Source organism: Gossypium hirsutum, chromosome D01, assembly GCF_007990345.1.
Source record: "Gossypium hirsutum isolate 1008001.06 chromosome D01, Gossypium_hirsutum_v2.1, whole genome shotgun sequence".
In the NCBI taxonomy this organism is placed as follows: domain Eukaryota; kingdom Viridiplantae; phylum Streptophyta; class Magnoliopsida; order Malvales; family Malvaceae; genus Gossypium; species Gossypium hirsutum.
This window is the reverse complement of record NC_053437.1, coordinates 51309501-51322526: the sequence shown is the minus strand read 5'-3', so window position 1 is coordinate 51322526 and position 13026 is coordinate 51309501. Positions and strand designations below refer to the sequence as shown.

General features: G+C 36.1%; 2 protein-coding genes across 2 annotated transcripts; both read right to left on the bottom strand.

The window, feature by feature from the left end:
* Positions 1-590: 590 nt before the first annotated feature.
* On the bottom strand, positions 591-3700 carry LOC107922569 (ARM REPEAT PROTEIN INTERACTING WITH ABF2). The gene has a single exon (XM_016852659.2). The coding sequence runs from the start codon at positions 2726-2728 to the stop codon at positions 869-871; it is 1860 nt and encodes a 619-aa protein (XP_016708148.1). The 5' UTR covers positions 2729-3700; the 3' UTR covers positions 591-868.
* Positions 3701-4545: 845 nt separating this feature from the next.
* On the bottom strand, positions 4546-9940 carry LOC107922409 (copper methylamine oxidase). Its single transcript, XM_016852438.2, has 12 exons — positions 9486-9940; positions 8889-8998; positions 8464-8769; positions 8087-8199; positions 7656-7986; positions 7357-7572; positions 7012-7248; positions 6501-6686; positions 6138-6278; positions 5713-5981; positions 5550-5631; positions 4546-4876 (listed from the first exon to the last, which is right to left on the bottom strand). Exons 1-12 carry the CDS (start codon positions 9685-9687, stop codon positions 4754-4756), a joined length of 2316 nt encoding a protein of 771 aa, XP_016707927.1. The 5' UTR covers positions 9688-9940; the 3' UTR covers positions 4546-4753.
* Between the last annotated feature and the right edge of the window lie 3086 nt (positions 9941-13026).

Sequence of the window (13026 nt, the reverse complement as noted above, 5' to 3'; positions counted from 1 at the left end):
TTCTTAATAAAATAACCCGTATAAAGCTCGGGTTGAAAACTAGAAACAATTGGCATTTATTTTCTTGTTTGCTCGTTAAGCATCAGTGTTGGTATATTTTAGTATGAGTGGCACAGCCAGAAAACATGTTATGAGTTTTAACTCCCTCTTTTTTCTTTTTCTTTTTCCTTTTTTTCCTATAAAAATAGTCGTAGAACGGTTCTCACACTAGGATTGACAATTGCACCGATGGTTATTACTGTGACAAATTGATCAATCACCATTGATGGTAAAACATTTATGTTTGAGATGGCTACACGGGATATATTGTTTCTATTGGCTTTTTACATTTATTTGCAACAATGGGTAAGAATCAATTTGGTATGATTGCTTTGCTTTCCCTTGGTCCTTCCTATATTCATACATCAGCTCAGCCCATGGTCCTTGGGGGAAGCATTTAAAGTTGTTGAGCTGTCTAGACTTGTGGTCTGGGGAGCAGATGGCGACCTCAACTAGTGACCTATCCTCAAAATTTGTCCATGGGAATTCATAGCGTACAAAATAATGTAAGAAAGAACTATGAGGGAATAATGTAACAAGTTCAAGGAAGATAAAAATACTAGAAAAGGTTTGAAGGAATCAATTTGTTCATATAAACATGAAAGAAAATATTCAGACAATTGGACCATCAAAGGGCATATAAAAGCACCTAAGGTATTTTGAACAACGTATAGTTCTTAAACAGAAACCTGTCTATTGCTGAACCTATACTTTTTTCATCCAACTTACCAAATCTATTATGTGTATGCCCTGTTAGCTTTGCCTTCCAACTTAGGGTTTACCTGAAAAGCAAAACAAATAACCATAACGGAAATATTGGGTGCATAATTTAAGGCGCATATAATTGCCTCTGAGGATGGACTCCGGTATGGGTATGGTAAAGGTTGAGTTGATATATGGCCCTGGACACCAAGTCTTTCAAATCAGGATGTTGTGCAAACATTGTTCGATCTGCCCCTTCAATGGCAGTCAAGACCCTAGCTTGTTCCAAAGCTTTATGATCACCGGCATGAATAGCAAGGTAGCAGAGCAGTACCACAGCATGCAGTTGTGTCTTCTCGCCACATGTAAGCAATCTCATCAAAGGTGGAACACCATTAAACTCGATTATCGACTTGCAATGGTCCATACTGAGAAAATTGTCTGGAGAGGCAAATTTTGCCAATGCAATGGCAGCTTCCATTGCCACTTCTTGATTGTTGTTACCAAGCTGTGTCACCAAAGGACCAATCACTCGAGTCTCCCGAGCTGGAAAAGTTCTCGCCAGAGAACCAATTGATCTGATAGCCGGAATTTGCAATGTAGGGCTATCCAGTTCCTTAATCACCCTCAAAAGCTGATCAATAACAGCCTTAGCAGCAGATGAATTCATCTTGAAAGCCGAGCGTCTAAGATCAGAATTCCATTCAGCAGCCGCAGTAATCTCCATTATTGTCATCAAAGAATTATACTGTAGCTCACCTTGTTCTTTCTCCACCAACTTAGCCAAGCAAAGTAATCCTTTTGTCTCTGTTATCCTCCCACTATTTGAAGCACTCCCTTTAGCCAGCATCCATAAAGCTTCAGCACAGTTGATTTTCAACTGAATTTTCACTTCAGGGTTCTCATTTTCCCTTTCTTTCCTGTAGTTTCCTCCCCTAGTACTACCATCCAAGTGTAAATTTGAGTATGAATTAGCATAGGGCCCATAACTATAATTCCTTGAATTCGATGAAGTCCAAGAATTTTTCTCCATTTCTTTATTAATTTGAACTATAGAATGAATGCTTTGCTTACCCAAACGAGTCCCAGAATCGTCCACGAATGTCTCAAACGACAACAAAGTGACCAACGGCCTAATCACATTCTCTCTGGCGAAATCCTCTTGAGCCACCGGATCATACTCCGCCATTCTCGCTATCAATTTCGTTACGGGGATTTGAACCTTCATCGGAGAATCTCGCAACACTTGAACCACAATTGGGGCCCCCATTTCTTCAACAATACTGCGAACTCTTTCCGGTTCGTTTGCCAAAACAAGAAGGGCATTAGCCGCGGTGATTTGCGCTTCCATTGAGGAGCTTTCTTTAAGAAGTTTCAGTAAAGGAGGGACTCCGCCTTCTTCAACGGCTATCTTTTTGTTTCGGTCGTTGTCTTGAGCGAGGGAAGCGAGGTTGTTGGCGGCTTCGATTCGATCGGTTAATTGGCCCATTTGGACGGTTGCGATGCAAGACCAAACCCAGGAGATAATGGGGTCGTTGCTAGCGATTGGAGGGAGGGAAAGGAAGGTTCCGCTAGCAGAGCCGTTGTTTTCGGCGTCGAGGACTCCCATGAGCCACTTCATGTCGCCGACGGAAGCGTCCAGAAGGTTCAGCACTTTGCGGAAATCAGTGGCGCTGGTGATTCTCACCACAAGGCTCAAGACGCTATGGCGCTTGCACTTCCGGACTAAAGTGAGGGCCCGCTCTAGGTTTTTGGAAACCTCGGCGATTACCCGGCGAATCGGGCGTTCATAGAGGGATTGAACCGAGGTGGTGAAGCGGACAAGGGTTCGAAGCATTTGGGAAAGCCGATCCACTTGCTTCCCAACCTCCCAGCAGTCGGCTTTAAAGGACTCGGCCTCGTCGGCGGCGGAGCGAACTCGTTCTGCAAGCAATATCGGATAGGAAAGGTCGTCCTCGATTCTCTTTTCCCCCACCGAGCCCATCATCAACACGTTGCCTCTTTTACTATAAAAATTCGTGCCTTTTTCGGGGATGAGTGAAGTGAAGAGTCAGACTTTGAGAATCTCAATCTAGTCTACTATTCTGTTTGCTCATTCATTCTTCGCATGTTTGTTTTGTGTAGTCAGCAGCAGAGCTGAGCTCAGGCTTCTTTTAATAATTTATTTTCATTACAATTTTTTAAGAGAGGAGATGAATTAATTGGCTATTTTTTATTTGAAAAATGATTGATATGTTTTCATGTCATATGGAGTACAAAATTATAGGAAAATGATCCTTTTTTTATTTTTTCTGATGTGAAAAAAAAAACCCGAAACTGGCAAAAATGGCAATTAAGGTTCTTCTTCTTTGGCAACTATGTTTAATGAAGAGGTTTGATTTACTTTTTCATTATAAGGATGCGGAATATAATCTGTACCTATACAGTATTTAAAAATCCTAAGCACAAAAAAAAAAAAAATTGTCCCTCTCTCGACACCTTGCCGACTGTAGGGTTTCCCAAGCTGTTTTGGCTCTTTGCATGGGCAATCTTTGGCCTCTTGTCTAATTAAACTAGGGTTTTTTCTCCCCATATCTAGCTTAACATTTTTACAGTATTTTTTTTATTGTTTCCTATTTTTTGGGGATCTTTGGTTTCCGCCTTTTGATTGTCTGTTTCAGTGGAGTAAAGGGCGTGGTTTGACTTGGAAAGGTGCTTCGACTCTTTCTTGAATGGGAGAAGCTTCTATCTTGTTGCTTGAGTCCTTTTGACCATTTCAGTGCTCGTGGTTTGGAGATGTTCTTTGGAGGTGCTAGAGTGGTCAAATCCACGATTTTGGGATGTCGTAGGACAGCTCCTTCATTTGCTTAATTGATGTTTCAGATGATGGAGCAAGGTTGGTTGTTTTAGCTTCGCGACAGCGCCTCTGATTCGTTTCTAGGTAAGAGCTTCATCTTCCAATGCCTTTGAGTTTTTTTCCTAAGACTGTTAGAAAATTAAATAGGAAAATTGAAATAAGAAAAATAAGATAATGTTACAAAAATGTTAAAATTTTAAAAATACATTAAGAGTTAGATTACATTTTGTTTATTTTATTGTCTTTTTGTTAAAAATTTCATCATTATTTATTATTAAAAACTGATATAACTAAGACCAATTTTAACAATAAAAATAGATGAAATTTTTAATAAAATAATCAGTTTGCTCTTTAATCTAACATATAAGGACTAATTTTTTTATTTTTTGAGTAAAAAGTAGCAGTTAGATATAGTATGCCACATGTACCTTATTCTAGTGTATAAAGATCAATTTTTAACAATAAAAATTTATAGAATTTTTACAAAATGATGAATTTAATTTTTAATCTAATACAATTTAATATTTTTTAGTAAATTGACAAAAATGCAATCTACTTATATTACAATGATTTCCTTTGAACTTTTACCTTTAATTAAGCTATTAACTTGTGAGAATTTCACAGAACAAGAGTAGGTTTGCTAATGGACATTGCAACAGCCCAAAAATTTTTTATAAGACATCTAACATTGTTTAGTAAAATTTCAAGAAATTTGAAAAATGAGTTAAATAGAAAATTTTTATGAAAATAAAAATTGATATTAGAGATGAAAATTGATGAAAAAAAATATGAATATAAAAATGTGGCAAAAAAAGACTAAATTTAGTTACTAAAAAATAACTTGACTAAAAAATGAAAATGAATTGCTTAAATATATTTTATTTCTTTCACCCACACAATGGGTATACCACAGCACCAATATATATATATATTTTGTATTGAAGTTAATTTTTTTAACACACCTTAAATGTTAACTAACTACAATCGATCCAATTATTCAGAGTGAAGTATTACATTAGGATTCAACCAGAGTTAATTATATCACAAAGGTTCAAGGGCGGTTAAAAAATGAGGACAAACAAATGCAGATGATCATACTTTTTTAATAATGTGAGGCCAATCCATGGCTCAATTGTTTGTAGTTTGCTAAAAATTTTGCAGGCTGCAGAGATGAAATCAAAGCTTCGCGATTATCACATTTTGGATAGGCTTTGTTGCAATGTCGTTGTCCTTGAGCTCCAGATCAGTCGTGCTAGGAGGAACATCGACCGCCGGGGAGCAGTTAAAGAAACCATGTGGCTGCATTGCAGATACCAATGGTTAACTTCTAACATCATGCTTCTGTCAACCAAGCTGTAAACTTACTATATTGTGTCCAACTTAAAAAAAGAATTTCCGCATAGCATTTTCAATTGCAAGCGCAAATCCACACCATAAGCATTCTGACAATGCAGTGCAAGAGTGGGACCCTAATGACTCACGCGTTGTCTCCTTGACGAGGTGAGTCATTCCCTTCCTATTTACTAACGCTGCTAAAGAGAAAAGTGAACTGAACAGGCTTGAAAAGCATGATCAGGACTTGCGCTCCTCTTCTAAGAGTTGGGATGCATACGAAAGCACAAATACTAGAATTTTGAGCAGGCTGTCTACGTCAAGCATTTTGTTTAACATGCAAGCCTACCACGATAGCGATTTGTGTCTAAAGGGGACAATGTGTAGACAACATCTTCAAACTACATAAGACGATGGACAACTTTCCAAGTCCATAATAAGATCCTATATATCACATGTCGGTAACTAAAAGCTAGTAAATCAAAAGCAATAAACTTGTATGAGATGGAGTAACCCTTAACTTTGATATCGTTATGAAAATGATGAATTAACAGAAAAGGAAAAAGAATGTTAATATATTCTATCATGATGAAGCAATCAAGTGATGCAAAGAGTGAACTTTATTAGGATGAGTGTATACCATAAGCATAAAGCCAATGCGATCAACCGGCATGACAGGCCAGTCTTCCAGCCGAGGAATATGTATCACTCCAAAGACATACCTGATACAGAGGAAAGTATACATGTTAGATAATAAAATGCCTAGGATTTCATATGAAGTTATCCGATGTGATTTTACTAACCACAGAACCACATCAGCTTCTTCCAAAGAACGATTCTGCTTAACCCAAGTAGCTAATCCCTCCCCAACACGTGGATTTTGATTTGGAAACTCCCCCCCTGGATACATTTCATCATGTGCATAGGGTGTGACCCAAAGATTATGCTTCAAGAAAGCAGCTCTTCTTAGAAATTTCGCCTCAGATCCAGCCAGTGGCAAACAATTTGAACCAGGTACCAGTTTGAAACCTGTTAGCTGCCCAGTCCGGTTGACATTTCTTGTGTTTCTAACCTAATTTTGAAAATAGAAAGTACAGTTGACCAATCAAGTCACTGGGATTAGTACCTCAACATCCACACAATATTCAGAAAATCTTTGTGGATTAAACACCAGTTAAAATGTATATCCCTGTGATTTAAACAACCGAGTATGAGAAAAATTACTTACAATCCAGTGGCGTGCAGTCAACGGATTACAATCACGCATTGCTTGCAGTTCAGATCTCAGTAGTTCCTCTTCAGCATAGAATGCGTTATTATGAACATTATCCTTCCCTGGTTCTTCAACTTTAAGATTCACCTCAACAACCTGTACGAATCCGTGTATTTGCATAAACTTACGTTTAATAACTCCTAACATTTCTAAAGGAGCAAAAAAGAATGGAAAATGAAGTGACAAATCTCATGAACATGTTACATATGTAAAATACAAATATATAATGGATATCATAAGATGCATTACAAACAGAAAATGTCAGCATAATGAAGGCAGAAAACGAAACCATGATAATGGGATAATAACACAAATTACTTGATTAAATGCTTCACCAGGTTTACAATCTACTGCCATGTCCATGCGAGCCACGAAAAAGTGTTGATGAACAGGGGCATATAATCCAGGAGCAATGGTTGTGCCATATTTCCGAGTTTCACCAGGCTGCAAAGCTCCTAAACTGAGAATTCCAGTGAGTTTAACCTCAGCTTCAATTTTACCATCCTATAAAAAGCATCAATCATTGAAATTTTAAGTAACGCTACTTTCAAAATGAGGGAATATTCCCCCTTAAAAACTCAAGAAAATGGTAGTGGGACCATTAGATAGAACTAAGAGATATGATTAATGTATAAGCATCCCTCATTCAAAAGACAACCTGAAGTTGAAATTTGAAAAGAAAGGACTGAATATTCCTGCTTTTGCCATCAAAGAAACATGATAGGGGCAAGTCTCACAAATAATTAAGAATAGGCATTAGTTCAAAGATGACAGTAAGAGCCAATTCGTGCAAAGTAAGCAAACAAAATCGTGGTAGACACCAACTTGCCTGGTAGAAATGCCAGAAAAATCCATACTCATAATTAGCCACAGTGCATATAAACGACACTGTTAGCCTTCTTGACCGGCGGACTTCTGCTAAACCAGTTCTCCAATCTTGATGCTTCCATAAGATACCATGGTCCTCCTCATGCAAACAAACACAATTCTCAATTGTTTCAACACCTCCAGTGAAATTTGTAAAATGAGCATCAAAGTACTTGATATATCCCAAACAATCACAACCCTAAAGGAAATAAAGGCAAAGCACGGAAAATTTCAACTTCAATTAATCAAATGGCATATCGAAATGAAACTCAACAAGAAAACATTAACCACGAAAGAACTGCCAAACCTTCTTAAGAGAATGTGCATTTTTGCCCAGCCCATCTTCTCCTGCATCAAATGCATTCTTCCTATAATGCGGATCATTTGGATCACCATAAGGAACTACCATTTCAACAAAACTTAATCGATGAGCTACAGGCCTCCGACCACGACTACCATCAATATAAGCAACAGAATAGATTACCAGACCCTCCCTAGGAGTGAAACCAATTCGGAAATTCCACTGAAACCAGAAATTAAGAATAATATATATTATAACAACATCTTGAATTGATAGAAGGTATAATTAATTTCACAAGCAAGCACCTTCTGCCATGCAATAAAATTTCCATTGATACGAAAACTGGGACCTTCAGTCTGAATAATTTGTAGTGGTTTCACATCACTCCGATCGACACCTCCTCGTGTTTCACCAGCAGTGTAATTTCTTAAAGGATCAGCTGGCGGAAGGGGAACAAGTTTGCGGTCTTCAAATTCAATGACCACCATATTTTGCATGTCAACAAGGACATGGATTCCCTCAACCGGACGAGCATAACCATTTTCCATGGGGCAGTCACTCTCAGTTCTGCAGAAGATAAGTGGTTTAGCAAGTCTTCGGCTAGGGGCATCAGCACTGCTATGATATCCTGCACACCTATCAAAGAGCGGAAGACATTGAAAGTACAATGATAAGAAACCTGCATTGGATGATTTTATAGAACAGAAAAGTGTAAGAATCTAACATGATCACTTACCAGGGATCAACCATCACAAGATCCATATCCTCGATGCCCCTCTTCTTCATTGCCTCTCGAAATGGAGGAAAATCCTTAACAACAGCCTCACATTCAGCATATTCCATGGCATCCTATAATTTGAGAAGTAAAAGACACTGATTAACAAACATGTCAGTTACAGATTATCAAATAAGCTAAAAGCAAGAAAGATGATAGATGAGAAACACAAAACAGGTTAGCAGCAAATTAAACACAAATGCTATCCAACCCATATAGTAACTGATAAAGTAACTTATTGAATGAACATAATATCAGTGTTCTAGAAGCAGGGGTATAAATATTGATGTGAACCACAAAATGAAACCTGATTGAACCGATGGAAGACACATATTTACCATGGGAGGCTGGACATTTGGAACAACTTTAGACGAAATGACTTTGCCCCTATGGTGGCCTCCTCGAGTTGCAGCATGAACTTCTGACAATTCAACTATCCATATACTAGTCTCATTGGACCTTTTGTTGTAAACCACAAGTCTTGCTTTCCGTGGAGGAAGTTTACTAGGAATCACAGGTCCACCCTTTGTCCTAGGGAGTAATGAAGGCTGGAAAGGAGGAAAGAAATATGCATCTGCCAATGCAACAACATGCTTATCTGGTTCCACCAAAACCACCTCAATAAAGCGCATGCTATCTCTCACCTAAAGAAAGGGAAAAAATCATTTCTTTCATAGAAAATCAACATCAAACAATTTCTCCCTAAAATGATAGCATCAAGATTGAAGCAGGAAAACAAGTAAAAATATCCCTTTGTTTTTACCTCTGGGGTTGCTCCAGCTGCCCTTACAGTTGCCACCGCCACCGAGATTTCAGCAGCAGATAATGGATCCAGAGGATGGCTGGTCTGAGCCCTTGGCATGATTGAAATTCCTATGCAAACAAAATCACCAGTTTGTACATGAAATATATAATCAGATTATGGCCAGCCAATAGGATTGACAGAGAATCATTTAGATTATTTGATATTACATAAATAAATGAAGCAAGTCAAAAGCGTCTTCTTATCAATGCAAATCTGACATCAAGGAAATATAATAAGAAAAATCTTATCTATATAAAGAAGAAAAATGTTTAATTGCAAATAAAATGTTGTGAAGTGAAAGAAGGGGAAAAATCTTATGACAAGCAAGATTCTCATTTGATACCAAAAAGATTAAGACCTTTCTTTCTTAGACTTCAATTCAATTACACAGCTTTCTGAAACAAAGCCTCCCAGTTCTTACTAACTATTTAAAACAACTAAGAGCGATAAGGGAAAATAAGAAAGAAAATATATTGTAAATTTGTGTTGAATTATAAATAAAACTTAAAAGGAGAATTATCCAAGAAAAGTGTTTTAATTGAAGTTAAAAAAAACCTTTGCTGGTAGTAGTCTTAGTAGCAGGAGGATCGGCGATGGTCTCAGCAGGTCGGATCAGGGCTGCCATGGAAGCTGCCTTGGGGATGGGATCCTCGGAGGGAGCAGCAAGACTCCAGTTCTGCAAAACCTGAGCAGAGGATGAAGAAGAAGGAGAAGGGGTGTTGTTCTTGTGCGTCGCTTTTTCCTGAGTTGAGGCCATTGCAAAGGGTTAGCAACCTCACAGTATCCACCGTAGAAATTGTCACTGAAGTATTCTAGTGACATACAGCAAGTACTATGTCTCTGGTCTGGATTCTCAGTTTCTAACCTTCACTTCAAAATTAGGAAGCCAAATGGAAGAACAGAAAGTTTAAGACAAAAGGAGGAAATTGATTGGTTTTAAGACAAAGACAAGGGAGAAGTGGGCTTAGATGGGATTTCGATTGGCTTCACACTGCAATATGCCCATCACTTTTTATTACAGTACAATACAAAGTTGAAATACACGACAGCAGTCCTTGGTGGAAGTTGGTAGGATGTGGTGTGGGAAACACGAATTATTATTAATTAAAATATTAAAAAAATTGTATACTATAATAATGGGTACAATTTAAATAATAAATGCGATTAGCATGACTCAAACTCATGTCACACTTAAATAATTAATGAAATTATTATTAATATAATAAGATGGGACATAAATAGAAAAGCTATTTTAACACTATTAATTTACTATATAACATAACTATTAGTTAGGGTATAATATAAAAAAAATCTAATATATGATTTGATACTTAAATTTGACATTTCTTTCTAATGTAGTATGGATGTTAATCTGATATCTGTGTTTGACAAATGTTACATATTTTAATACCTAGAGGCAATAGTGTTAATTTTTTAATGTTTAATTTGAGTTTTAAGGTTGATTTAATGAAACTTAATTGCTAATATTATTAGCTAATTACAAATTTTCATCAAATTAACTCTAAAACTTGAATTAAACACTAAATATTTAACATTATTATCTTCCGATACTAACATATATAACTTTTATCAAATATAGGTAGGACACTGGACCAAAAACAACACATGTACTGCATAAAAAAATATCAAACTCATATACCAAATTATGCACTAACCTATAAAAAATTAATACAAATTTAACACAAATATACCAAAACATAATTGAAATAACTTATAAATTTTCAAATTTATATGAATATATAATATATTATACAATTATTGTCGAAACCGTTTTTTGAAAACAAAAATTTTAGTTGTCGACTTTAAAAACGAAAATGGGAGTCGCCACCGATCCTTGATTAAGGTGTGATCGGCTCACCTTAAAAATGATTTTGGTCTACGAAATTTGAGAAAATGAGTTCGGGAGTCAGTTACGCACAAGGAAGGATTAGCACCCTCGTGACGCCCAAAATCGGTACCAAATTGATTATTTAATGCCTTGGTGTCGAAAATTTGAAAAAAAAATTTAAAATAAGCTTGAATGATGAAATTTGCAAAAGGATAACCAATTATTCAAGTCATGTAAAGAAATCGAGTCCCAATACGTTAGGGTACAATTTCTCATAATCCCCGAACTTTGAATATCACTCTTATTTTATGCGAAAATCTTCATTTTGATAAAGTAACAGGCCACACCCAATACGTTAGGGCACGACAAGTTAAGTTCCCAAAAATGATTTTTATGCTCATGCATTTTGAATAAAGAATATTCTCGGTCATTTAAGATTGACAAAGAAAATCAGAACCCAATACGTTAGGGCTCAATTTCTCTCGAAAATCCCAAACTTCCAATAATGCTTTTATTCAAAAAAAAACCTTTAAATCAAGAAAATAACTTTGATGAATGGTTAAAACCAAAATATATTTTCAAAAGGGTATGTTAAAAAGTTAATATACAATATGATACAGATACTTTAATTTTAAATATATGTATATATGTATTTTCAAAATATAAGTATAAGACATAAATAAATTTTGAAAACGTGTATAAGCATATATTAAAACAGGTATATATAAGTATACGTATATAAAATAAAAATAAATAAATGAAATATATAAAACAAAACAAAAACCTATTATAATTCCTAAGAAAATATGCATGTATATATATGTATGCGAAATTTATGAAAATAAGATAAAAATATAAAAATATGTACATGTGTATATTTTTACAAAAAAAAAGTATATATAAAAAAGTAAAAAACAAAAATAAAACATATGTATAAAATATATGCATGTATTTATAAAAGCTTAAAAATATATATATACCTATATATATAAAAAATGCCCATATGTATATTATATATAAAAAAAACTATGCGTATAAATATATATATGTATAGAAAATATGATAATAATCAATAATAATAAATAATATAATAAAAATAAATAATTTTAATAATAAAATAATTAATAATAAGGGACCCAAATTGAAACTACAGGAAACTTTCAGGTAAACATTTAAAATAATAAAAGCTGAAGACTAATTTGTAGTGCGCTGGAAACATCAGGGAGTAAACAAGAAATGTACCAGCCCCTTATACGCAGCGTTTTCATGTTGGACCAAATTGAAACAAGAAACAAACGTGCGGTCAAAATTGAAAATAAAAAAAATTGCATTGAAGATGACTCAAAAACAGAGGGACCATTTGCGCAAATTCCCCATTCAGGGCCAGAATGCGTGGACCCTACTTGCGGGTCGGGTCGACGCGCGGATCTAGCCCCTTGCAAAACGGCGCCGTTTCACTTTTGTTATTTAAAACAAATTTTTTTGTAAAAAACTTATTTACAGCTGAAAGGGAAAAAAATTGAGAATCCTTTACTAGGGTTTTTTTTAAATTTTCCTTCTGCGCCGTCGCTCGTCGGCCTTTTGAACCGGATCCCCTATTACGGCGGAGATGGTAGCAAACGGTGGCCCGAACACAGAGGTAAACTCCTCTTTACTCTCTTCTCTTTAATAATCAACAGTAAACATGAAAAAAATAATGAATGCCGAAAAAAAAAGCCACATTTATATTCAAGAAAAGTTTGTATCTTTCTTTCTTTTTCTCTGTATTTTTCAGTGTTTCTATGTGTATTCCTTTACACCGAAAATTCCCCCCCCCCATTTTACAGATTACAAAATGGCCTTTTATAGGCCGAAAAAGAGAAAGAAAATAAATCAAAAAAGAAGGAAAAAAATATTGCTTGCTGTTTGTTTTTCTTTGGACTCCTTGAGTCCGTTTTTTCAGGTGTTCATGGAGTGTAAACGCGCGTGGGGAGGCCGACCTCCGAGTTGTGCGGCGACTGGGCGTTGGGCACGACACTGAAGGCTTGTTGCGGCGCTCCTGCTGCCATTTGCTGAAGGTTCTAGGGTTTAGCTTTTCTTTTTTCTTTTGGGCCGTGTTTGCTTTAGATGAGCTTGTAAATCTTGGACTGATTTTAATTTTGTTTGGACCTGGATCGATTGGGCCCTATTACAACTGCCCCTCTTTGCTCATTGTCGTGTAACGGGAATAGAGCAAAGACTACAAGGCCCAATTGTGCCCGGTCCTAC

Coding starts and splice junctions, on each gene's coding strand:
- LOC107922569 (XM_016852659.2), bottom strand. CDS start 2,728: ATGATGGGCTCGGTGGGGGAAAAGAGAATCGAGGACGACCTTTCCTAT.
- LOC107922409 (XM_016852438.2), bottom strand. CDS start 9,687: ATGGCCTCAACTCAGGAAAAAGCGACGCACAAGAACAACACCCCTTCT. Junction 8,770..8,888: donor CAGCTGGAGCAACCCCAGAG/GTAAAAACAAAG, acceptor CCCTTTCTTTAG/GTGAGAGATAGCATGCGCTT. Junction 8,200..8,463: donor CAAATGTCCAGCCTCCCATG/GTAAATATGTGT, acceptor CTCAAATTATAG/GATGCCATGGAATATGCTGA.